Source organism: Leopardus geoffroyi, chromosome E3 (genome assembly GCF_018350155.1).
Source record: "Leopardus geoffroyi isolate Oge1 chromosome E3, O.geoffroyi_Oge1_pat1.0, whole genome shotgun sequence".
Classification (NCBI taxonomy): Eukaryota; Metazoa; Chordata; class Mammalia; order Carnivora; family Felidae; genus Leopardus; species Leopardus geoffroyi.
Genome location: NC_059340.1, coordinates 32,633,975 through 32,658,157, shown reverse-complemented (window position 1 = coordinate 32,658,157; position 24,183 = coordinate 32,633,975). Strand labels below are relative to the sequence as shown.

At 58.7% G+C, this 24,183-nt stretch overlaps 4 protein-coding genes and 1 long non-coding RNA gene across 6 annotated transcripts; all 5 read right to left on the bottom strand.

Annotated features, from left to right (window-relative positions):
• Positions 1 to 903: 903 nt before the first annotated feature.
• Positions 904 to 4,303, bottom strand: SOCS1 (suppressor of cytokine signaling 1). Of its 2 annotated transcripts, none has more exons than XM_045460833.1 (2): positions 4,101 to 4,303; positions 904 to 2,399 (listed from the first exon to the last, which is right to left on the bottom strand). In XM_045460833.1, the coding sequence occupies exon 2, from the start codon at positions 2,347 to 2,349 to the stop codon at positions 1,699 to 1,701; it is 651 nt and encodes a 216-aa protein (XP_045316789.1). In that variant the 5' UTR covers positions 2,350 to 2,399; positions 4,101 to 4,303; the 3' UTR covers positions 904 to 1,698. The 2 variants fall into 2 exon arrangements, with proteins under 2 accessions (XP_045316789.1, XP_045316788.1); XM_045460832.1 differs by lacking the exon at positions 4,101 to 4,303 and adding an exon at positions 2,926 to 3,590 and having other exon boundaries at positions 905 to 2,399.
• Positions 4,304 to 12,978: 8,675 nt separating this feature from the next.
• Positions 12,979 to 14,387, bottom strand: TNP2 (transition protein 2). Its single transcript, XM_045460154.1, has 2 exons — positions 13,966 to 14,387; positions 12,979 to 13,143 (listed from the first exon to the last, which is right to left on the bottom strand). Exons 1-2 carry the CDS (start codon positions 14,306 to 14,308, stop codon positions 13,127 to 13,129), a joined length of 360 nt encoding a protein of 119 aa, XP_045316110.1. The 5' UTR covers positions 14,309 to 14,387; the 3' UTR covers positions 12,979 to 13,126.
• Positions 14,388 to 17,640: 3,253 nt separating this feature from the next.
• On the bottom strand, positions 17,641 to 18,413 carry PRM3 (protamine 3). Its single transcript, XM_045461151.1, has one exon. The coding sequence runs from the start codon at positions 18,020 to 18,022 to the stop codon at positions 17,729 to 17,731; it is 294 nt and encodes a 97-aa protein (XP_045317107.1). The 5' UTR covers positions 18,023 to 18,413; the 3' UTR covers positions 17,641 to 17,728.
• Positions 18,414 to 19,061: 648 nt separating this feature from the next.
• On the bottom strand, positions 19,062 to 19,822 carry PRM2 (protamine 2). The gene is made up of 2 exons (XM_045461150.1): positions 19,451 to 19,822; positions 19,062 to 19,277 (listed from the first exon to the last, which is right to left on the bottom strand). Exons 1-2 carry the CDS (start codon positions 19,707 to 19,709, stop codon positions 19,234 to 19,236), a joined length of 303 nt encoding a protein of 100 aa, XP_045317106.1. The 5' UTR covers positions 19,710 to 19,822; the 3' UTR covers positions 19,062 to 19,233.
• A 1,592-nt stretch (positions 19,823 to 21,414) lies between these two features.
• On the bottom strand, positions 21,415 to 22,738 carry LOC123588877. The gene is made up of 2 exons (XR_006708052.1): positions 21,704 to 22,738; positions 21,415 to 21,603 (listed from the first exon to the last, which is right to left on the bottom strand). It is a non-coding gene; the product is annotated as an uncharacterized LOC123588877 (long non-coding RNA).
• Between the last annotated feature and the right edge of the window lie 1,445 nt (positions 22,739 to 24,183).

Below are 24,183 nucleotides of genomic sequence, written 5' to 3'. Positions count from 1 at the left end.
CCTTATGTAAGGAGGCAATTGCCAAGGCTCTCTCAGATCCTAAATCTCTCCAGGCCATCCTTAACCTTGAGGGCTGGAACCTGTTTCATCCCCAAGACAGGCCTGGGCTGTTCCAGTTCTCCAGCAAGTTAGTTTTGTGTTGCACTTTCAAGTCTGAAAGGTATTATTAAATACTAGGACACTCCGTCCTAAGCACGTCCAAGGCTGCAGAGGGCCGGTCTAACTTCTAAAAATGAAGCGCGACACGTCCGTGAGGTTACTGAACCCTAAACCCAAAAGTGACTCGGTTCACCAGGTGGGGCCGCCCAGTTGCCAGCACGGCTTATCCGTCAGGCCACCCACCAACCCACCAACACAGGAGTAGCCGTAAAGCCCGTGTCACGGGCACTTCCTGGCCGGGTGGGCCAGCCCCGCAGCGTCCTGGAGCGCCCGTTCCCTCCCCCAGCTCCTGAACGCCTCACCTGTGTCCGCGATGCACCTAGGCACCTGCTGCTGAGGGCTACCTCCTCCAGCAAACCCATTTTAGAGGTAAGACACTGAGGCCCGGAGAGGCCAAGGGAATTGCCCAAAGCCGCGAGCAGGGCCCTCCTGCCACCACAGACCACAAAGCAGTTTTCTGGCTCCAGGTTGGGTGTTCACCGAAAAAGTACACGAGACAGAACGGGATGGGAAGAAGGAAGTCAGGCCCAGTCCTGTATCCCCCACCCCACCTAAAATGCCCCCCCCCCCCCCGCCGAGGCTGAGTCTCAGAATGTGCCCCTCCTCTTCCAAAAACTCATCAAGCCCCCACCCCCCCCCCCCACCTTCCTGGAAGTCTTTGTGGTCACAGAATGAAAGAAGTTTCCTCTCTGTCATCCATTTCAGACAGATTCTGGGTGGACAGCCACAAGACGCCTAGGTGTCTTCTCTGACACGGGAATGGCCACAGGCACATTCACCCCCTGCCTTGCTTTTCTCCTCTGGAAAAATGAGAAGCGTCTTGCTTCATAGGCTCGTCTGATTGAGGCATGGAAAACCCAGAACAGGGCAAGGCACACGTTAAGGGCTCAAACACGGAGCTGCCATTTTACCCCACACGAAACACCAACGCTGGACCGGCTACTCCTCTCCCCCCTGAGGGCTGGAACCATGCAGGTCCCCCGGCCACAGAGCACAGGTCACACACTCCACCTCCAGCCAAACCCATCAGTCTTAGGACCGCTCTGCCGTGGACCCGTTCAGAACCCCGGGGAAATCCTGGGAGCAAAGCACACGCTCTAGAAACCTTTTTTCTTTTAAAAAAAAAACTTTCATAATAAAGTTTATTAACTAAACTGGCTGTAAAAAATATAAAATAGGATTCTGCACAGCAGAAAAATAAAGCCAGAGACCCTCCCCCAACCCCTGGTTTGTGCAAAGATACTAGGTATATGTAAACATGAAGAGGTAGGAGGTAAATTCAGGTCCTGGCCCCACATACAGTTAAGCTGCTACAACCAGGGAGATCCAGAGGGAGCACCGGGGGGGGGGGTGGGGGGTGCGCCCCCGCCCCCAAGACATGGGGAGGGGTCTGCGGCCTCGTCTCCAGCCGAGAAGGGGAGGCGCCTCGCCCCCACACCCGCTCCCTCCAACCCAGGTGGGGAGGGCACCCACGTGGTTCCAGGGAAATAATAATTAATAATAACAAGGCCCTCGAGTTAATGCTGCGTGCGAGGCCAGTCAGATCTGAAAGGGGAAGGAGCTCAAGTAGTCGCGGAGGACGGGGTTGAGGGGGATGCGCGCCAGGTTCTCGCGGCCCACGGTGGCCACGATGCGCTGGCGACACAGCTCCTGCAGCGGCCGCACGCGGCGCTGGCGCAGCGGGGCCCCGAGCATGCGGCGCGGCGCCGCCACGTAGTGCTCCAGCAGCTCGAAGAGGCAGTCGAAGCTCTCGCGGCTGCCGTCCAGGTGGAAGCGGCCGGCCTGGAAGTGCACGCGGATGCTCGTGGGGCCCGAGGCCATCTTCACGCTGAGGGCGAAGAAGCAGTTCCGCTGGCGGCTGTCGCGCACCAGGAAGGTGCCCACGGGCTCGGCGCGCAGCCGCTCGTGAGCCCCGTGCACGCTCAGGGGCCCCCAGTAGAAGCCGCAGGCGTCGAGCAGCGCGCTGGCTCGGGTGATGCGCCGGTACTCGGCGTGAGAGCGGAACGTGCGGAAGTGCGTGTCGCCGGGGGCCGGGGCCGGGGCCGCCGGGCAGGGCCGCGGGCGCGCGGGGACCGCGGGCGCCGCCGAGGGCGAGGGCGGGGACGAGGACGAGGAAGGCTCTGGCCGCCGTCGGGACTCTGCTGCCGTGGAGATTGCATTGTCGGCTGCCACCTGGTTGTGTGCTACCATCCTACACGCGGGGCCGGCCGGAGGGGTGGGCCATAGCGTCCGGGGGTGCGCTGGGGGAGACACGGGCGGTGAGCCGAGAGTCGGGGCGGGCCCGTCCGAAAGGGCCGAGGGGCGCAGGAGCGAGTCGGCGCGGCCCCCGGGAGCCTCCGGGGGCTCAGCTAGCAAACGGGCCTCCCCGTCCGCGGAGCTCCTCCAGGCGGTTGGGGGCCCGGCAGGGGCGGAGTCCGGCCGCCAGGTCGCTCAGAGTTTGGGTGAGAGAGGGGGGCGTGGAGAGAGGTGCGGGGAGCAACCTGCCCCGACTGCGGCCACCGGGCCCTCGGCTCGCCGCCTCGCGGCCGCCGCCTGCTGGCCAGGCCGGGGACTGGCGCCTCGTCCGGGCGGTTTGGACCAAGGCAGAGAAGCTGCGCTGCGGGAACCCCGCGCGCGGGGGGCTGCTAGGGTGGGGCCGGCGGGGGCCAGGGGCGTGGCGGCCGCGACCCCATCATGCGGCCCCCGAGGCCGGCCTGACACCCGGCCGTCCTTTCCTGTCCTGTCTTCCCCTCTCCCTCCCGCTTCCTTGCCCAGTGCCCGGCTCACCTGGCGGCGGGGCGCGGGGCGCCGCGGGCGGGGCGGCGGGGGGCTCCGGGGCGGCTCTCGCGCATGCTCCGGGGCCGGGAGCCGTGCAGCTGCCACGGCCGCAGCTCGCTCTGCTCCGCGCCCGCCCCTGCACCAGTCTTTTATTTTAAACTGGGTAGGAGGTGGGGCCCGCTGGCGGCGGCCCCGCCCCCTAAGGCTCCACCCCCCGCAGGCCCCGCCCTTCCGCGCCACTTTCGGTTTCTTTTTCGGCGGTGGAGCGAGGCGCGGGCCGCACGAGCTCGACCTTTCGCACGCCATCAGGGACCCTCCGCGGGGAGGCACCTCCCTCCCCTGACCCAGCCTCACACCCATCCTAGGACCCCTCCATCAAGGGCTCTGGACCCCCTGCCGTTCCGACGCCCCCTTTGCACCTGGAGCCCCTACTTTTGCCCCCACTACTGCCCTAGGGCGCAGATTTCTGCAGCCAAGCCCTTTTAGTATACACTGGACTGGCTCCGACACACCCCTCTCCCCTCCCCCCACCAGGTATCTCGGCACCCGTCTCCGGTAGATCTCTGTTCTCCACTCCCCTGTAGCCAGGCCGCACCTCCCGATTCTGGGGTCCCACCTGCAGATCCGGCCCCGGACCCCTTGGGGCTGCTCCCGCCGTCCCCCTGCCGCCCGCAGCCCCAAACCCTCGGGCGGCTGCCCCCCGCACCCCTCCCAGCCCGTCACTGGCCCTGGTCATGGCTTGGGCTTCCCAGGAAGCGGCGGCCTGACCACAGGCTTCAGAGGAACCCTTCGGAAGCGCGAGAAAGGCGCCTCGACTGCGGATCCGAGTTCCTCGGAAACCGGGCGGGGCCGTTAAGGGCAGCTTTGGCTCCGCTTCCCCGCCAGGGGACAGCTGGAGAAACTGAGGCCCCGCGGAGGGGTTGTGATCTGCAGCGACTGGCAGATGAGGGGTGGGGTTCTGGATGAGCATGCCCTCCTCTCTTATTTTGGGGAGAGAAACAGCTGGGCACCTCCAGACGCACTTTGGAGCCGGATGAAAAGATGGTTCATTGATGTGATGATTCGAAAAACCTACCTTGAGTTTTCCTGGCCTGCCCTCCTCTCCCCCAACTACTACTTTACAGAGTCCTCTCCCGCTACTCGGTCAAGCATCTGCCGCCACTGCCGCCACCCCGCCCTCATACCTCTGGTTTGGGATCATGGGGGCTTGATGGTGCCAGCTATACTTTGTACATCCGTGTGCGTGATCCGGTGACTTTGTCTGTCGTGGAGAAGCACGGAGTACGTGCCTGGTTGGTACGTGTATTTTTGAAGGCAAGAAAGAACTCATGAGGGTCGGGGCTAGTGCGTGGTTAGTCCCAGACTCTTCAGGGGTTACGCAGAAGACTGACCTGGCTGGGGGCTTGGCGAGTGGCTTCCCGCTGGCACATACTGCCCTCTACAGGCCGTTCTCAGACTGCAGCCCAGCCCTCTCGTCTCCTTGAAGCCCTAATGGGTTCTAGGTCCTCCCGCCCATCCCCTTGGTGCTCTCCTTTCCTGGCCCCAGGCTGCCCACGTTTCCTCTTAAACACAAGGGGATGGCCCAGAACCAGCCTTGCTTAGGACCCCATCAGCTCCCGGAATTCATGTTGGCAGGAGCTGGTATTGGTCACTAACGTAGTTGTCCCGTGTTGTGTGTATATATATGTGTGCGTGTGTGTGTGTGTGCGTGCGTTAGCGTGCAAGGAGGTGGGAGACAAGGTGTGGAGACGTGCATGTGCCAGTGGTCAGGTGCTGTGGTCATTCCAGAGGACCTACCTGCTGGTGCTGTGCCCTGTGGTGGGGGTGGAAAAAAAAAAGGTCGTGGCTAAAAGTCTGACTTTGGACCCAGACTACATGGATTCCAGTTCACCTGTACCACTCTCCAGCCTTGTGATTCTGAGCGTGTAATTAACCCCTCGGCTTCGGTTTCTCCATGCGTGAAACAGAAACAAAAATAGTACCTCCTTCCTAGCAGCAGGGATTATAGGGATTATGGGTCAAACACTCAGAGCCATCCCTCATTATAATAAGCATTCAGCAGGTGTTCGGTCTTGCTCTGTTCCTCTGAGGGTGCCTGCGGGCAGCGTGTTAGGTCCTGTAGCCACGTGGCTTCATGCCATGTCCGTTTCAATTTGTTTTTAATGTTTATTTAATTTTGAGAGTGAGAGACTGAGCGCAGGTGGCTGAGGAGCGGAGGGAGAGGGAGGAGACACAGAATCCAAAGCAGGCTCCAGGCTCCGAGCTGTCAGCACAGGGCTCGACGCGGGGCTCAAACTCACGGACTGCGAGATCATGACCTGAGCCAAAGTTGGACACTTAACCGACTGAGCCACCCAGGCGCCCCTTTTTAATATTTATTTTTGAAAGAGAGAGCCTGCGCATGTGCCCATGCATGAGTGGGGGAGGGGCAGAGAGGGAGACACAGAACCCGAAGCAGGCTCCAGGCTCCCAGCTGTCAGCACAGAGCCCCACACGGGGCCTGAACTCACGAACCATGAGATTATGACCTGAGCTGAAGTCACTTAACCGACTGAGCCACCCAAGCGCCCCATCCCTGTGTCCACTTTCGAAGCCCTAACCCAAGGGCCACAGGCCAGAGAAGGCATGGGCGAAGCAGAAGGAAGAGAGTTTTGTGGGGATAAACCAGGGCTCTGGATGCTGGCAGTGGGAAAGGGTAGCGCTTCCCTCTCACCTGAACTGGGGGCCGTGGTCTGGGCCCAGAGAAGGCCAGGCTGGGCTGGCTCCCGTATGATCTGTCTTCCTGCCACCAGTGTCCTCAGCAGGCCTCTGGGCAGAGGGAAATCTATAAATAGCTGATGGCCCGTATGCCCCCTTAACCCCCACTGGCAGCTTCGATGGCTCTATGGGAGAGCCACCCCTTTCCTTGGGGTCTGGAGCCCCCTTCTCACAGCCCCGTCTTGTTGGCACGCTCCCACCCGTGCCTGTGAAGGAAGCCCCCCTCCTCCATCCCATTGACTCGTACCTGTGACGTGTTGGCCTGAGGTGACCGTGTGCCACATGCTTTACAGTCCTTAGATCGTTGAATTGGTGTAACAATCTGATCTGCCCATTTTGCAGACAGAGAAACTGAGGCTCAGAAGGGGAATCGCTTGCCTTGGGGCACACAGCTCAGAAGGGGCAGAGCTGCAGGGTATATCAGACCCCCCAAAGCTTTCACCCGTGTCCACCGTGCTGTCAGCTCCCTCCCCCAGTTCCTGGTGATCTCAAATCCTGGTCTGCCTGCTAGAAAAACAGTAGATGCCAGAGAAATCAGAGATTCGTCTGTATCCTGAGCCTGCCTGGGGAGGAGTGGGGACGGTTCTGCCAGCTTCCCTCTCACTTCGGAGCTTGAGGAGGCCCCAGGTGTCAGCGTCTAGGCCTCCACCTCGCCCTCTGTGGCTCTGAATCCATCCTTGAGCGCCAATTTCTTGCCCATACAGTGGGCTCGGCCCCATCCTCCACCCTGACCAGATCCTGTTTGTGAAAGCCGTGGTGACTCAGGCTCCAATCACTGAGCACACGGCCAGGACACTTACCGCCAACAGGACAGCCACTCTAGCTTTGGTTTCATTTTCTGAAGCCCTGACTTCAAAACGAAACCAAATCCAGATACCAAAAGGGAAAAAGAAATCGGTTGATTGACAGGCATCTGCCTTCTTGGCATTTCTCCCCGGAGGACTGGCCCCAGGCTCGCAGGAAGCTGGGCAGCGCGGGAGCCCCAAGGAGCTCAGGCTCCACATCAAGACAGGGCTGCGTTCGGATCCCACGCCTGCTGCTTCCCAGCTGTGTGACCTTAGGCAAGCAGCTTGCCTTCTCTGGGCCTTGTCTGCCCCGTCTGCAAACAGTCCCTGAAAGTTCTGGCCCTCGCAGAGCAGCAATGCACATCGAGCCCAAAGCAGAGCGCCCGGCAGAGAAGGTGCTTGGCACAAGCGACTTCTTGTCACAGGGCAGTTGAGACAGCCCTCTGTCCACAGCTTGCTGGGCGGCAGCCTGACATGTGGGGCCCCAGCCGGCAGCAGTGGGGAATCAAAATCCTGGCCCACAGGGCTCAGTTTTTCAGCTTCTCTTTCCAGCTGTGGCCAAGTTCTGCCGGGAAAAGCTGTCCCTGGCTAGGGCCTGCGATCCTGAAGTTGTCCTCTGCCCCGGTGTTCCTCCATCCCGCCTGCCTCCAGCCTGTGGCGGCAGCCCGGGTTCCCATGGGAGGCGGTGCCTCTGGGGAGCCCCGAGCAGTGTGGCTTATATCGCGGAGACGGCTAACCATCAGCCTGGGTTTAAACCTGTCACTTAATGAGCACGGGGCCTGGGGCAAGCTTCTTGGTTTCTCTGTGCCTCCGTTTCCCTATCTGCAGGATGGGGGTAAGAGCGCATCTATTTCCCTCCTTCGGTATTCATTCAGCAGGTTAGTTGTCGAGTGCCCGCTGTCTGCCAGGCACTGGGAACTCAGGGATCTTCAGGCAGACGGACAGGAGGCAGGGAATTCACATAAGCATTTCACGCTGTGCAAAGTGCCACGGGGGAAATAAACGTGGGCACAGGGAGCGACGAGAGGTATGCGGGTCTGGGGCAAGAGTGAGATCAGGCAGAGAAAGCCTTTTGGATGGTGATGGAGTTGAGGTCTTTCTAAAAGTGGGCTGAAGGTGACGCCAGGCACAGAGATCGAGCAGTTCGTGCAAAGGCCCTGCGGTGAGAATGATAGGCGTGTGTGAGGACCCGAGAGAGGGCGTAGTGTTGGTGTAGACAGCAAGGGGGGTGAGCGCAGGGCTTCACCTGTGCTTCAGCACAGGGATTGGCAGGGGTCCAGTCCGTCCGGCGGGTCCCGGCTAGGAGGTGGGAAGGGCTTGGATTTCACCCTGATGGCTGGAGCCAGTCCTTGAGGCCCAGGAAATACTGTAGGATTGGATGTGGAAAGAACCCTCTGGCTTCTGACCTTCCAGACAGCTGGGTCTTTAGCCACAATGATCTGCACCAGAGGCCTTGGGACATACCTCACAACTGTCCCTGACCCGCCAGGGTGTCACCACCCTAGTTCCCCCAAGTGGGTGCAAAACCAGTACCAAGGGACAGCCGGGGGACATTGTAAGAGAGAACACTGCTTGGGGCGTCCAAGGCCTGAGTCCTGGGGGTCAGCCCTCACTTCCCAGGAGACCTTGGGAGAGGAATCACGGTTTACTGGGCCCCCAGCTCTGGGCCGGGTGACAACTTTTTGGCATATTGTCTTACTTGCTCTTTCCCACGGTCTTATGAGGTGGCAGTAATTAGGTGCCCTCATTTACCAGAGGAGAAAAGCGCTACTCAGCGAGCTGGTGGAACACGAACAGGAGTTTCGGAGAGGCTGAGCCCCACCTGAGGCCTCTGTCTGGAGAGGCCCCTGCTTCGCTGTGGGGGGTGGAACCTGGTCCCAGCCGGTCCCGACAGCGGGAATGATCGCGGCTTCCAGGGAACACATGCGCCCCTCGGGACCCTCGAGTCCAAGGAGAAGGCTCTCCTCTACAGCAGAGGAGGCCAAAAGGCCAGGAGGGGTAGCACGAGCTGGTGACTGGACTCCAAAGTGACAACAGGAGGGCTCCTCCCTGGTCCTGGGGAGACTTGATGAGAACCTTCCAGCGGTCTCTTTATCCCCCTGCGACAGGTGGGGACAGAGGTAGGTCAGAGATGAAGTGTAGGCAGAAAGTAGGGGCTATTGTATTAATAACTCCGAAATAGGAGGGGCAGGAAAGAGGGTATCTGACGGCGTTGGTCACGGAGCCCAGACATACCTGGTTCCAGGCCCAGCTCCCCCAGCCCCCCCAAACCCCAGTAAGTGTGATGGCTTCAGGCAAATGGACTTAATCCAGAGGCCCCAAGAACCCTCACGAACTCCAAGCATGGCGGGCCTGGCAGTTCCGTTTGAAGGTGGACACAGGGCAAAAGAGAATGTGTAAAAGCTATGAAACCAGACACGGAAACACACACAGCCGGCCGGGACATCGGGAGTCGGGGCCAAGGATGACTCCTCACCTCACCCCGCTGCTCACTGTGAGAAAGCTACTGCCAACGGCAGGTACCGCGGCTTGAATTGGTCCCCGTTCTCAAGTTCGGGAGGCATCTCGTCTCCGGAGGCTCGACAGTGGCCCGTGACCTGGGAGGCCCGGTGCCCGCTGGCACAGAAGAGGCACCCAGCCAGGCCGGCAGGGCCCCGAGCGGGCTCTGGGAGGAGGTGATCCTGGACCCGAGTTTGAAAGACCAGGGAGGACGTGGCCAAGGGACAAGAAGGGAGTGTGCTTCTGGGGGCACACGGCACGGGCAGAGGCCTGGAGACAAAACTCTGAGGACCCGAGTGGCAGGTGGCAGGAGATGAGGCTAAGCAGGAAGGGTTTATAGGCAGAGGCTTGGCTGGGAGAACGCCGTGTGCTGTCCTTGGCCTTTCCCTGCCCTGCGGTGATGAGTGCCTCTGGGGAGAGCCTTCTGGGCCACCTTGGCTGGACCACCAAGCCCAGAAACGTGGGCCGGAGAGCAGTCAGTTTATAATCATGGGTTCTCTGCGCTCAGTTTATAATCGCCGCACCTGTACCCTCTCCCTTCAAGGTCAGCAAAGCTTTGCCGAGCGCCTGCTGGATGCTTCGCCGATGCTCATTTTGTTTTTCTCCTCGACTTACTCTTCCGTTTCCTTGGATAGAGTAATTAAAGCACTTTCCCTCCCCGGACGTAACCCCAGGCACCGGCTTGGTCTCTGCACTTTCAGATCTTTTTGTGGGCACTTATGCTGTGCTTCCCCTCCGCCCCCTGCCCCATAAAAACAAAGTGTTGTTTTGTGTAGGCTGCTTTGTTCTGTAAATGATAGATCTTTCCCCATCTTGTTCTTTTCACCCGCCGACATCTGCCGGCCCTCCGAATAGAGAGATCAACCCCCATTCTTTTTTTTTTTAACATTTAAAAAATTAAGTTTATTTATTTTGAGACAGAGGGGGTGGGGCACGCACAAGCTGGGGAGGGGCAGAGAGAAGGAGACACAGAATCCCGACGTGGGGCTCGAAGTCACAAACTATGAGATCATGACGTGAGCCAGAGCCGGATGCTCGACCGACCGAGCCACCCAGGCACCCCATGAGTTAGTGCCAGTTTTTGGCTCTTACAAACCAATGTGACCCTGGACCTCCCTGGGCCTCCTCTCGGCACACGTGTGAGAAACACCTTGCACGCTTCAAATGTTAATAGGCGCCGCCTGATTTGTCTGCCAGCGTGCACGACCACCATCACGCCCTCAGCAGCCACAGCCAACCATCTCATTGCTTCCCTTACCCTCACCAGCACTTGTTATTACCCATCCTTTGCCATTTTTGCCCGTGCAGTGGGCACACAGGTGGCGTCTCACTGTTGCCTTAATGCCTGCTCCTTTTCTTAACCGAGTCAACGTATGTGCCCTGAGCTCCTGATAGGCCCCCGGGCTAGGTGCTGGGGATACAGCAGTGTAAGAGCAGGGGGCCCCTTGGACCTCTTCGCAAAGCACAAGAGGCAAATAAGGCTCAGAGAGGTTAAGAGCCAGGCCCAGGGTCGTCCAGCGAGGGAGTGAGGGCGCTGGGAATTGAATCTGGGTCTGTACGGCTACAGAGTTTGAGTATTTTTCCTCCTGAATTGTACTCAGACGGGGCGTCTCAACCCAGGATGTGCCCCAGGACTGCTGGGTCCCCTGAGCGACCCCCGGGGCCCGTAGGAATGGCAGCCCCACCACAGGCGAGGCTGTGTCCCAGCATTTCTCAGGCTACCCCGCACCCCCAATATCCCACCCAAATGAAATCTCTCAACCGGAAAGGCAAGATATGTTGCCTTCAGAATCTGCATAACCTTCCCAGTGGCTGAACAAAGCGGCTGTTTCTGTTTCCTGAATTTGGGTTTCCAGCGGACCTGCCCCCGAACTGTTGCCTCCCCACCTGAAACCAAGCAAGTAAAAGAATGAGCCTGTGGTTTGCTGTTTTTCCTCTTGTCATCGGTGTCTGCGCGAGAGGGGGGCTGTGTGCCTGTGAGTGCCTGCCGGCATGTGAAGAGGTGTGTGTGTGTGTGTGTGTGTGTGTGTGTGTGGTTGTGAAACTTTTTTCTGAGTGTTGGAAACATGGGAACATGTGACCCAGTCTGTCTGCTTCCCAGTTCACTTTCTCTTATTACAGAGATTGTGTCTCCACAATAGATCTCCTGCTTTCAGTGATCATGTCATAAAAGGACACTGCCCAGGGAATAGGGAGGTCCTTTGGTGAGTGGGACTTAAAGTCCCTGACCTCATCTTCTGACCCTCTGTCTCCACCTGCTCCCTTAAAATGTGCTCCCCAGAAGGGCTCCCCAAACTCTTCTGCCCTGAGGTGTCCGTGACTATCATGGCATCATCTGGCCTTACATTTTTAATAGGAAACTGGGTGGTTTGGGGCAAAACATAAACGTCTGATCTCACACCTGCCTTCCTGCAGACCTTATCAAACCATTTTACCTCTGTGTCTCAGCTTCTTCATCTATAACATGGGAGCGGTAATGTCTCCTGCCTTAGGTGTGTGGATTTAGTGGAAACATTTATGTCAAAGCATCTGGCACCTCATAGGTGCTCAGTAAATGGTAATTTCCCCAGCCCGTCTGGGCCCTCCCCACATCCTCTCTTAGGTACGTGGTGCCAACCTGGAACATCTCCCTGCTGTGGGGAGGACAGGGGCCCAGGAAGTACACACAGTGTACCTGACTCTGTACCGGATGCTTGTATTGCATTATCTCAGGGAACATCCCCACCCCCTCCAGGTAACTCCTCGGGAGATGAGACCAGGGCACAGAGAGGGAAAATGACTCTCTAAAGCCACACAGCAGAGACCTGAGGGGGGACCTTCCGGGTCCTGCCACTGTCCCGCAAAAGTCAGCCTTGCTGTAATTGACATACAGTGTGATGGCACTTTCATGAAGTCCCCACCGCTGTAAGGCCCCCTCCTGGTTCCTTTCCGTCTACTGCAGACCCCCTGAGCACTTCCACGCCTGACCCGTCTCCACATGTTCCCCTCGGTTCCATTAGCCCAGATGCCAAGTGAAACACAAAAGGGAATCCCAGGCATCCACGTGCCCAGCGCTGTGCTGGGTACTTTCCCAGGCAGTGACGGGGCTGCTGGACTGTGAGGGGAGAAATGATGACCCGGTTAGACGTGGAGCGGGGGGTGGTCTCGGAGGAACTTGGGTCTGACCCTAAGCCACTTGTGGTAATTTACATGGGGCTCTAACCATTCCCACCATCTGGTGCTTCGTCTGCCTTATTACTTTTGCAAAGGCTCCTTCAGTGCAAACTATGTGCAAAGTGTGAGGCCTGCGTGCCCCTTCACACCCTCGACACCTCCAGAGGAGGAGACTGATTCCAGATGGCTGTTCCCTCTGTGCCGGCTCTTATGTTCCCTGTAGCTCTATCTCCACACGGCAGCGAGCATGGGACCCTGTTAAGACCCTCCTGTGACTTGAATGGCCAGGCTCCCGGTGCAAACCCCCGCAGGACCTGGCCCCCGTCTGGCACTGCCCCACCACCTACACACACTCTTCCTTCGGCCCAGAATGTTCTGGACGGGGCCCTGTGTGTCCTCTGTGTTCCCAGAGCCCAGCACAGCCCCAGAACGTACCTGGGCCCTTAGCTAAGTTGTGGAGCGTCACCAGCAGGGAAACGGGAGCCAGGGTTCAAACTCGGGGTGCTCTGGACTTCGAAATGCACATTCCCGACCCCTCCCCTCGCCTGTCTCCTGCCACTCTTGTGTGCTGGCTACGGCATGTGGGTCACATGAACATGTGGGCCTGTGGGCATCTCGGGTGTGTGTGCACCGAGGTGGGAGGTACAGGGCCGAGGAGGGCTCTGCCCGTCTGCTTCCCAGCTTCCTGGCGTGTCCAGCCCGCCTTAGTTTCTGCTCCTGTGCTCGCGTTGGTTCTCACACTTTCGCGAGGTCCCGGCGCGAGCCACGCCCCTGCTCCTTACACGGCCTCTTCCTGCTTTGAGCTTCCAAGCCAGGCCCCCCAACCACGTGCCCCCCTCTCGTGAAACCAAGACGCCAACTCCAGGAATGGTCATCCAGCGTACAAGCTTTAATCAACGTTGCATAGAAATCACTGTAATAATGCGTTCCTGCAAAAAGTTTGACTTCCTTCTAGTGCGCGATGGCATTTCTCATTTGGGTGCAGCCGATGCAGGAACAAGCCATGGGGTGCTGTCTCAGTTGTATTTCCGCCCTGAGGGATGGGAAGGGGAGAGGGCCTTTAACTGGGAATGCGTCGCTGCCTCCTTTGGATTTTGGACTGCTCATCGGCAACTAAATACTGGGGGTGTGGGTGGAGCTTAGACTGTCAACACCCTTTTGCCTTCTGTGAATCCGCCCGTTTGTCCCACTTATCACCCAACCATCCATGAATTCACCCAGTCCCTCTATTACCCAACGTCCTTTCACTAAACTGGATCCAGGCTACCCATTCAGTCTGTCCGTCCAAACGTCTTCCTCCCACGGTGCAGTCAGGCTTCCAGTTGACCAGCCAGTTCATCTACCCTTTTATCCATCCACTCATCTGCTCATCTACCCACCTAGCCCATCATCAATCATTCCCCTTTCTTTCCACAGCTGTCGAACTATGCCCAACCCATTCACCATCCATTCACCAGTCATGGGACCGGGGGGGACGGGGGTGCAGTCTATCCCTCGCTCCCTCCGTCCACTCAGCCACCTAACCTTGGTCACCCAACCCTCTATGGACCAACCTTCTAATGAGTGGTTTACCCAGCCAGCCTCACATCCACCCATCTAGCTAACCCACAATCTGGCCACCCTGCCCATCATCCCACTCTATTTGAAGAGCTAGTCCATCAGCGCGTCACCTGTACGACCGCCCTAGTCTCCTCACCTTGGCCACCCTTGCCTGTGGTTCCTCTGCTCTGGCTTAGAGGTTGCAGCCTTTACCTCGCTCCCCCTAAGGTCCAGCTGGGCTGCTCTCCCTCGTCTGGGGTCGGGGAGGGGGGGAGGGGAGGGTCCTGTGGCCCTTCCCCACCTGCTTGAAAGGTACCTGAGTTCCGCCTCTTTGTTTTATACACCTGCTGGCTCCTCTTGGCCACCTTCCTCTTTTTCACCTTTCCTCCCGAATTCCTTCTGTTCTTGGGGTAGCTGCAGGAATGAGTGGTGGGTCGCGGGGGGCAGTGGTGGGAGCGCACGCTGTGTTTTTGGTGCCTCGGCGGTGGGCTGGGGTCTGGACTCTGGCTCTGGTGGCCGGTTGGGCTGTGGCCAGAGCTCCGGCTCCGGCTCCGGCTTCGGCTCCGGCCGCAGCACTGGCTGCAGGTGTGGCTTTGGGGCGGAGAGTTGCTGTGGGGCTGGGTGTGGGTGATGGGAAGGCTCTGCGTCTTGGTGTCCATGGGAGGCCACGCTTGGAGGGGCAGAGGCCTCCTCCTTCTCCTCTCGCAGCCCACCCGGCTTTACAGAGGCCCTGGCAGCCCCTGCTTATATAATTGGGGCTGATTGTGATGGCACAGGCCACCGGGGTGTGACAGATGTGGCCAGGCTGGGACAAAGCCCCTGCCCCTTGCCTTCACCCCAGGGTGGGGCCGCTTTCAGGGGCGCTCTGGGAGAGTCCCATCTGTTGGCTAAAAGTAGGGACCCTTGGGGCGCCTAGGTGGCTCAGTCGGTTAAGTGTCCGACTCTTCGTTTTGGCTCAGGTCATGATTTCACAGTCCGTGGGGTCGAGCCCCACATCGGGCTCTGCGCTGACAGCACGGAGTCTGCTTGGGATTCTCTCCCTCCCTCTCTCTCTGCCCCTCCCCCACTCACGCTGTCTCCGTCTCTCTCAAAAATAAACAAAACTTCAAAAAAAAAGCGGTAGGAACCCTGGGGTCAGATGGAGCTGGGTCCATATCCCTGATCTGCTGCTTGCTTTCCTCTGGCTTTTGTAGAACGGGGGCAATAAGAATACCGATCTCCCGGGACGTCAGATGAATTAGAGAATCTACGTCCAGTGGTTGGCTCCGGGCCAGCCCCCAGAAGGACCTCCATACCCGCTGTCTAAGCATCCCCAGTGCGCTTCCGTATTCCCCCCACGCAGCGTGGAAGTCAGGAGCACCTCTCTGACCCTGGTGCAGTTGGCTGGCCTCGTGGGCGGCCCATCGGGTGGATGACTAGTGCACAGCCAGACGGGCGGGTGGGCCGGATGGCTTACCGCACGGTGGGTAAGAGTCACCGGACGGACTGATGGGTGGTCTGCCTGGTGAGCTCACCTCCCCAGCCATGTTTCAAGCTGGGGGATTTAGAACCTGGTTCAAACGCCGGTTTGGGCTTATGTCCGATCTTGGGTAGCATATTTTGGGTTTCAAGGCTCGGTTTCCTTATCTAACGAAGGGATGTCTTTCCTTCCTTCGCCGCATTCTTGTGAGCCTGACTGCGTGGTCGCCTTGAGAGCCTGCCTCTCTCCTGGCTCCCTGCTCCTCACCCTGCTCCCCTCCTTGATGGTGGAGCCCCGCCATCCAGTTGGAATCACCACCCTGGCCCGGCTCAGACCTCCCAGCTCCTAGAGCGGAAAGCCGGTGCCTACGTTTGCACACAGCCCCGTCGGAGCTCGCTCGTCCGTTCGGTGCTCCGTCCGCAGCCGCCTACCTCTCCCCACACCTTGGCCAATGCCCGTGGGCTTTGCTCTTGGCCGCTCAGCCTGTAGCTCCCATTTCCTGCTGCCACGCCACACCCTCTGTCCTCTCCGCCCCCAGCAGCACCCCCAGCCAACCCCCGCTTCTCTCTGTTGGTCATGCGCAGCTTTGCCTCTTGTTGTGAGGCTTTGCTACCACCTGCTTTTGTCGCAGGTTATTACTAAGCATGTCCCGTCAGTCGTGGCGAAAGCCGCTCTCGTCTACTGAGCGCTTCCTGTGTGGCTGGTCTCCGGGCCCCACGTTTTCTGTAGGCAGCCCTGCCCTCCAGCCTCCCAGGGACGCTGTGCGGTAGACTGAATGGTGGCCCCCCCGCAAAGATATGTCTACGTCCTAACCCCTGGAACCTGTCATGGATCTTTGCAGATGTAAGTAAATTAAGGACCTTGAGGGCATCCTGGATTACCCAGGTGGGCCCCAAATCCAGTGACAAGTGTCATTATGAGAGAGACGAGACACAGGGAGAAAAACCAGGTGGGGGCAGAGCCCATGAGGGTACTTGACCACAAGCCAAGGAAGTCCTGGGGCCTCTGTGTGCCGGACGAGGCAGGAAGGATTCTCCCCTAGGACCTCCGGAGGGGGTGTGACCTTGTTGACACCTTCATTTCATGCCTCTGGCCTCCAGACTATGAGAGAATAAATCTCCATTGTCTTAAGCCACCAAATCCGTAATAATTTATTCTAGCAGCCCTAAGAAACTAATGCACCCTGGAAGGTGGGTGTCTCATTATTATAGTTAACAAAGGGGAAACGGGCTCAGAGAGGTTGAGAGACCAGCCCGGAGTCCCACAGCTTGTCAGTGGCCGAGCCAGGATTCCAGTCCAGGTCTGGCCCCTTCTAGTCCTGCCTTTCGGTCACGGAGGGCCCGCGTGGCCCTCTCTGTCCTGAGGGCTCTGCTTGTGTGAGCTCAGTGGGGCTGGTTGGGTTCTCAGTGCTGGGCCACTCTGTCAAGACTGGCTGTGGGTCTCTGGACTGTCTCCCCCATCCTCCCCTCTCCCCACTCTCCTCCCCTCCTTCCCTCCCCCCTCCTGCCTCCCCTCCACTGCTGACTCCCCACTTCCCACATAGTGAGATAGAGTCTGTGTTTTATTCAACTCAGGGCCCATCAAGCCTGGCATGGTGCCTGGTATGCAGCAGGGGCTCGACGGGGATGTTTGCGGGCAGATGACTGGGCAGGTGGACCTATGGGGCATGGACAGAGGGACGGAACCGGCTCACTGAGTTCCTTGGTCGGGGCGTGGAGTTGGGGGCCCTGGACAGCAGGGTCTCTTCCTCCCGACATCACATGCCCTCTGCCTGCTCTGGGCCTCAGCGGTGGCCTCCCCTTCGAGTAAGTCAGGGCCTCTCCTTGCACTGAGAATCTTCTGGAAATACTGTCCGCCTCGCACTCTCGTCTCCAGCAGCCCCCACCAGGATCCTTCTCGGGCCCAGGAGCCTGGTGCTCGGGGGACCGAGGGAAGGGGGTGAGACCTCACTGGTTATTTCTTTTGGCAAGAGCAGGGATAAGAGAGCCAGGGCAAGAGTGGCAACAGACGCGTTCCAATGCTTCTTGAAGGCCAGAGTAAGGGCCCGGGTCTGCGTCTGGATCTGGCACCTTCTCTGGGCTCCCACTGCCCATTGCTGTGATGGGAGCCTTGGCAGCTGGACCCCTTGATGAAGGCAGAAGTGAGCCTTTGGCGGCGGGGAGCACAGGTGGTCACCCTGACTTCAGCAGCGTCAGTGGCTGAGGACTGGAGGCCCCTCCATGTGCTCTGACCCCAGAACCGGGGCCAGGGCGGCCAGAGGCAGCCACCGTGACCCCAGCGACATTTCCGACAGACCTGGCCGGCTTCCAGTCCTGGCTACCACTTTTCCTACCCGCCGAGGCAGGGGAGGCTGGTTGAGAAGCCACGGGGGCGTGGGCCTCCTGAGAACTTCCAGCTGGACACCAGGAACAGGGGTCCCTGAGCCCTGCTCTTCCCCGTCCCTACCCACACGCACACACGGGCACACGCTCGCGCACACACACACGCGCGCGGCACTGCAGGCGCGGGGTTGGAGAGACCAGAGAGGCGAAGTCCTGGGGAGACTTTTTATTGACTCTTTTTAGAAAGTTCTTCTCGCCGGAACAGTGGTGGGAACCTCTTCCTGGGCCACCGTCGTGGGTCAGGAGTGCGTCTGCTTGGGCTCGGGGCTCTGCTGGGCCGCAGGCTCTTCTTCCGCACCCTCCTTCTCCTGCTGCTCGGCCTCTATCAGCAGCAGCTTGCCCTGCACTGGGAGCTCCTCCTCGTCCTCCTCCTCTTCCTCCTCCTCGTCCTCCTCCTCCGCTCCCCCCTCTTCTCCCTCCCCCTCGGACGACAAGGAGAAGTTATCCTGACTCACGCAGGCCACGAGCTTCTTCATGGGGGATTCGTAGCCCCGGCTGTGGCCAGTGCTGAGCTTGGCACAGCGGGAACCCATTGCCCGCGTTGGCTGCCTCTCCAGACCGGGAGGGAAGGCCACTGGAGATGGGGGGAGTGGAGGGGCTGTGAGGACAGTAGGCAGGGCGCTGACATCACAAAGGGGCCCCTGGAGCCCCGCCCCCCGCCCTCGGACACCCGAGTCTGGGCTGACACCTGTCTCAGACCTCAGCCACCAGCAGCCCCCTCGAGGTCCCACCACCTACAGGCCAGGACGGAGTCAGAGTTCCAGGCCGGCCACCTTGCCTCATTTGTGCTGGCAAAAGTCCCCCTTTTAGCTGGGATGACAGTTGGGGATAGAATTTCCAGAAGCGGGAGAACACATAGGCTCCTCCCCACATTCCAGAAATACCCAGCCCCAGAGAGCCGTTGACATTATGTGAGGATGGGTCAGAATAGTAGTTACTTTGGGGGGCAGTTGGCATGGGGGAGGAGAGAGGCTGGAAATGTCTGGTTCCTTGACCTGGCGGTGGAGGCGGGGAGGGGGGTTGGCGGCGGGGAGGGCTGCACAGGTGTACTTATAACTTGTGCCCTGTGTATAAGCTGTACTTCTGGAAGACTAGAAGTTTTCCTGTTTGTGGTCACAAGTCTTTGTACACGTGCCCATAGCACACGATTTCAGCACAGGGTGCAGGGGAGGAGGGTGAGGAGTCATTTCTGAGCACTTATCCTTTTTCTGCTCCGGAAGGAGCACGGCCCTGACGACAGGGATTTAAAATTTGTGGTAATGTCCAAAGAGTTCAAGGGGCGCCTGGGCGGCTCAGTCGGTGAAGCATCCGACTTGGACTCAGGTCACGATCGCACGGTCAGTGAGTTCAAGCCCCTCCCCCGCACGTGCTCTGTCTCTCTCACAAAATTAAAAAAGATTTCTAGTGGCCCCCCAAGGCCTCCCTCAGTCCAGCGCCTCTTGCTGGAGCATGCCAGACCTGCTTCCCATTCCCCAGCCACCCAGCACACCCTTGCCCACTCTGGGTAACGGGAAGATACCGTTTATTTTGTTCACTTTTTGTATCTGTGCCTGAGGGAGACTGGACAGCAAATTTATTATCTCAAGCTTTATTTGACAGATGACTTTGGTGCATTTCAGTCAAGATGTTGTGGGCTGGCAAGGAGCATCCAACGTCAGGGGATTGCTTTGGTCTCACCGGGTGGTTCTTTGGCGGGTGACTTTTCCTTGATTTCCATCCAGGGGTGTGATGGACCCCGGAAGGTTTAGTGTCGCCTCTGGCACCTCCTTGTCCTGACCCTTCTGTGGCCTTTGGGAAAAGAGTCCTGGTTACAGGGCTCTGGGGACAGGACCCGGGTGTCACGGGGTGGGGTCCCAGGGCCACCCTGGGTGGGTCGGGAGTGGGACTGGGGGGGGGGGTGCCTCCCGGGGGTGGGGTTCCCGTGCCAGCCTGGGCGCATCAGGGGCGGAGACTGGCCACACCTCCGGTCTTGGACCCGCAGGCACCTCTCTGGCGCCTTCTCCTCTGGCAGGAGCGTCTCCGCCTCCTACGGGCCCTGTACCGCTGCCTTTGGGAAGAGCGCCTGTGTCTGTAGCAGGAGTCTTTGTGGGTCCTCTGGTCCACCCGGATGTCCTCTGCGTTCACGGCCTGCTCCTGCTCCTTGTCCTGGCGCTCATGCTGGCCGTGCTCCCGCCTCTGCCGTGGGTGTTCGCCCGGACTCCTCCTGCAGCATCGGACCATGGTCCCGGGGCAGGTGGCTTAGGCTGAGGGCACGGCTGGCCTTGGGGGTAGGGGAGGAGGGTTGAGGCCTGCCCGCCTGCTCTTGCCGTCAATGTTGGTCTGGTCTGCCGGCCGCTCTTTGCGGGCTTATATATAAAGGGGCCCCCCCACTATGACTCGGGGGCCCCACCCTACCATTGTTCCCACGCTGGCCAGTCCCTTCACAGCCGGCAGGGCCGCCCCCTTGCCTTGCCTAAAAAATGTGTGTGGGTCCCTCAGGCCACAGGGCCAGTGCTAACATTTTGTACAAATCCATCTCAGTTGGTGTCATTCTCACGCACTCGTTCCTGAAGCTTCCTCCCCACCCTGGGGCTGTGCCGCGATCGGGGGGGGGGGGGGGGTTTGTATGGGTTGTTACTGCATTCATTTACTTTCCAATTCCTGCTTCCCATAAAGAGGTGATGTGGCTTGCTCTAGGTCCCTCTGCAAATACGGGGCAGAGCTGGGCATCAGTCTGTGCCCTTGGCCTTCCACCCCCTTCCCACCCCAGGCGGTGCTCCCCTCCAGCCCAGGTGGTGCTCCCCTCCGCCTGTGCCGTCTTCCTTTCTCCTGGGCCTCACTGTCCTTTGGATCCCAGTAAAATCCAGAACGTGGGAGCAACTGTCCGACCTCTAACCCTGTGGACGTCACCTTAGGTGCAGGGGGACTTTCTGGCTGGGTCCCGTGTGGGAATGCAGGTGGCTTCTAGGAGCTGGGAAAGATGAGGGAACTGGTTCTTCTCCCCTGGAGCCTCCAGAAAACCCAATTCAGGATAATAAATTTGCGTTTTAAGCAATGAAGTTTGTGGGGATTTGTTAACAGCGGCTATTTAGGAAACCAGTACAGAGGGCTTGATCCCGTCCTAGTGTTCATATGCTGTTTAGTGCCGCCCTAAGTGTAAATGCCCCGGGATGTGAGGGGGTGTTCTGCGTCCAGCCGTCCTGCCCTCCTGCCCGTATACAGTCAGATACGCGGGGTCAGGCAAGCGGGTTCGGTCCCATTCTGTGTCCTTACCTGAAAAGACCGGGTCATTTATGCCCATCTTGCAGTGTGAGCCCCAGACGTGATGAATGTATGGTACTCAATAAAGGGAAGTCACGGCCACGACATTTCTGCGGTCACTTTCTCACCGAGCTCCCTGCGACTGACGAAATGCCCTGGGCTTTGCCGGGATCTGACTGAGCCAAGCAGACTCACAGTCTCCCAGCCCATCGTGAACAATGTCCCCATCTCACTGGGGTTTTAAGCCCCCCGTGCATCATGTGGGTTGAGGGGGCAAGAGGAGCCGGGCAAGATTCCTCGTGCCCTGAACTAGGGAGACATTCAGTGCTGTCTCGGCAGCATTGTACTCAAACAGAAGACACCTGGGCACTTGGGGTGTAGTGAAACCTTGAGCCGGAGCTGCATTTCCCCGGCTCTCCGGGGGCGGGGCAGGGAGCAAGTCCAGAGCCAGGGAGAAGCCCTCCAACGCCAGCAGGACCTGCTCCCGTCCCCGTCCCCGTCCCCGGTGGGACTCACAAAGGGCCGGCCGGTGCAGGAGCAGATTATGGTGGTGACCGGGGCGGAACAGAGAGCTTGGAGCCAGATCCAGTGACCGCCGCTCATGTCCCCTCTTCCCGACATCCCCCCCCACCCCGAACCCCCGTCAAGACAGAGAGAGGAGGGCGCGATTCTTTTTTTTTTTTTGCAACATTTATTGACAGGTGGCATTGTTCGTTAGCAGGCTCCTGTTCAGGTCATGGTGCTGGTGGCATGTTCAGAGGCGGCAGGTCGGTCTTGACTGGCTGGTAGAATTCCGGGCAGGAGTGGTGGACCGGTACCCTGTGCGTGGATTATCTTCTCCTACACCTCCCCACCCTGTAGCGGCGGGAACACACTGCGGAGGGAACCGGGGAGGGGGAGTTTCAGCGGGGCCGTGGGACCCCCGGCCCGGCCCCACCGCACCCCCCGCCCCGCCCCGGGGCGCGCCCCTTCACCTCTCCTCCTCGACCTCCTACAACATCGCCTCCTTCGTCTGCGGCATCGGCGTCTGCGGGGACGGCACCTGCTCCTGCTGTGGCTGCGGCAGCATCTGTATCTGGCCATGGCTCTAGATGGATCCGGCCGGGATGCTCAGAGCAGGGGGTCTATGTTGGTCGAGCCAGCCAACCTGTGAGCAGGTGGAACTTGGTGGGCTCTGAGCCGGGGCCTGGCTTGTGGGCCTCTTATAGACACAGGGGGGGCCCCTGGGCATTGTGAGGGCACAGAGGCCTTGACCTCACAGACCCTGCCAGAGCTGTCCTGATCGCGTCCATATATGGGCGTGCGGGAGGCCCTTGGTGAGGGCAGGGTAGGGCCTGGCCCGGCCCGGCGCCCCGCCCCAACCCCAGGTCCCCGCCGAGGGGAGACAAGAGGACTTCTCTGTCAGGGGTACTCAGTCAGTCAGTCAACAACCAAAAAAATTATTGGACACCTAGTATGTGCTCGGTTCTGGGCCAGGCCCTGGCATACCACGATAAATAAGGCAGACGTGTTGCTACCTAACCGACTTTATCCTCTAACTGGGAAACCCGAAGGAACCGCACGGAATAATTAAGATTGTAGAAAATGCTGAGAAGGGAAACCCGAGGGTTTTTTTACAAGGGTATAGGTTGGGGGGAAGCCGACCTCAGGGAGGTGATAGGAAACCTGCCCAGGGGTTTGCTGGTAAAGTGAATTGCTGAAGGGTGAGTCGGGGTCGGGGGAGGGAAAAGCATGTCGGGAGCGGGAACAGCAGCTGTGAGGTCCAGAGGCAGCACCCGGCGTGGGTTCCATTGATATGAAGGGTCCAGAAGAGCGACATCCATAAACACACAAGTCGATCAGTGGTTACTTGGCACCAGGGAACCATTGAGGGCTGCCTGGTGGGCACAGGGCTTCCTTTTGGGTGACGAAAATGTTTTGGAACTCGGGGTGGTGGTTACATGACAGTGTGAACACGCGAAATGTCCCTGGATCACTTTTTTTAGAGTTGATTTATGTTGAGAGAGAGAGAGAGAGAAAGGGAGAGCACGGGTGGGGGGTGTGCAGAGAGAGAGAAGGAGAGAGAGAGAACCCCAAGGAGGCGCCAGGCCATCAGCACAGAGCCAGATGCAGGGCTCCAGCTCACGAAACCATGAGATCATGACGCGAGCCAGGATCAAGAGCCAGACACTCAATTGACTGAGCCACCCAGGCCAGGCCCCCCTGAGCCACTTTAAGATGGTGAATTTGGGGGCACCGGGGTGGCCCCGGCCGTTCAACGTCCCGACTCCTGATCTCGGCTGGGGCCTTGATCTCAGGGTCATGAGTTCAGCCCGCGTTGGGCTCCGTGCTGGGGGTGGAACCTACTTACAACACAAACCAAAACATACGGTGGTGAATTTTATAGCACGTGAATTTCACCTCGATTGAAAAAAGGAAAGTCCAGCGGCTGAGAGGTGCTTGCCAAGTGTATAGAATTGAAGGAGACCCCCGTGGGTGGGGCGGAGAGCGCGGGCGAGCTTGGCAAGACAGGGCCAGCCCACTCTGAGCTTTGTGTGATCTTTCCTGCGACCCGCATGAGTTTGAGGGATAAAGAGGGTAGCCGTTAGCATTAGATTTGGTTAGTTATAACCGAAAACCAACGTACCTGACTTCTGGATGTGAGTTTTACATTTTACTTAAGAAGTTAGAAGTGCTGGGGCGCCTGGGTGGCTCAGTCGGTTGAGCGCCCGACTTCGGCTCAGGTCATGATCTTGCGGTCTGTCAGTTTGAGCCCCGCATCGGGCTCTGTGCTGACAGCTCAGAGCCTGGAGCCTGCTTTAGACTCTGTGTCTCCCTCTCTCTCTCTGACCCTCCCCCACTCATGCTCTGTCTCTGTCTCAAAAATAAATATTTAAAAAAAAAAGTCAGAGGTTGTTGGGCCGATCGTGTCCTTGTTTTGGGGATTCACAGACTGGAACATTTGGGCATGAGGGGCACTGTTTCGCCAGATGTTCTCAAGTGATTCAGAAAAACAGCAGTAGCGATGGACAGGTATCTACATGGGGAAAGAGGGAGAGGGTGTGGTGGGGTAAATGGAATAGAATGTTAACCCTTGACCAGTCTGGGTGAAGGGGAGTTCTTTGTATGGTTTTTGCAACTTTTCTGGAACTTTGAAATTATTTCAAAATCAATTACTAAAACTATTTTTTAAAACAAAAGGAAGAGGGCCCGGGAAGAAGGCCTTCCAGGGCTGGCGTAAGGGCTCCCCCTTTCCGAAAGGCCTTGGGCTTCTTTGATCTTTGGCTCTGCCCTCAACAAGTGCTTTCCATTCCCAAGGTTGCCTCTTAGTCCAAAGCCAGGGCCACCGTGGACAGTTGTGCATTTTGTGTACTGCTCAAAGCCCTCAAAGGGATTGAATGGGGACTGAAATCCATCCCGTGCTCTGCTTGCCAAGCCAGGCCCAGCACACACAGGCAGGCTTCTGCCCACGGGA

Bases quoted from the DNA above. Each gene is read 5' to 3' on its own strand.
- SOCS1 (XM_045460833.1), bottom strand. From the start codon at position 2,349: ATGGTAGCACACAACCAGGTGGCAGCCGACAATGCAATCTCCACGGCA.
- TNP2 (XM_045460154.1), bottom strand. From the start codon at position 14,308: ATGGACACCAAGACGCAGAGCCTTCCCATCACCCACACCCAGCCCCAC.
- PRM3 (XM_045461151.1), bottom strand. From the start codon at position 18,022: ATGGGTTCCCGCTGTGCCAAGCTCAGCACTGGCCACAGCCGGGGCTAC.
- PRM2 (XM_045461150.1), bottom strand. From the start codon at position 19,709: ATGGTCCGATGCTGCAGGAGGAGTCCGGGCGAACACCCACGGCAGAGG. The intron at 19,278-19,450 runs GTGTGGCCAGTC...CTTTTCCCAAAG, and splicing joins CTGCGGGTCCAAGACCGGAG to GCCACAGAAGGGTCAGGACA.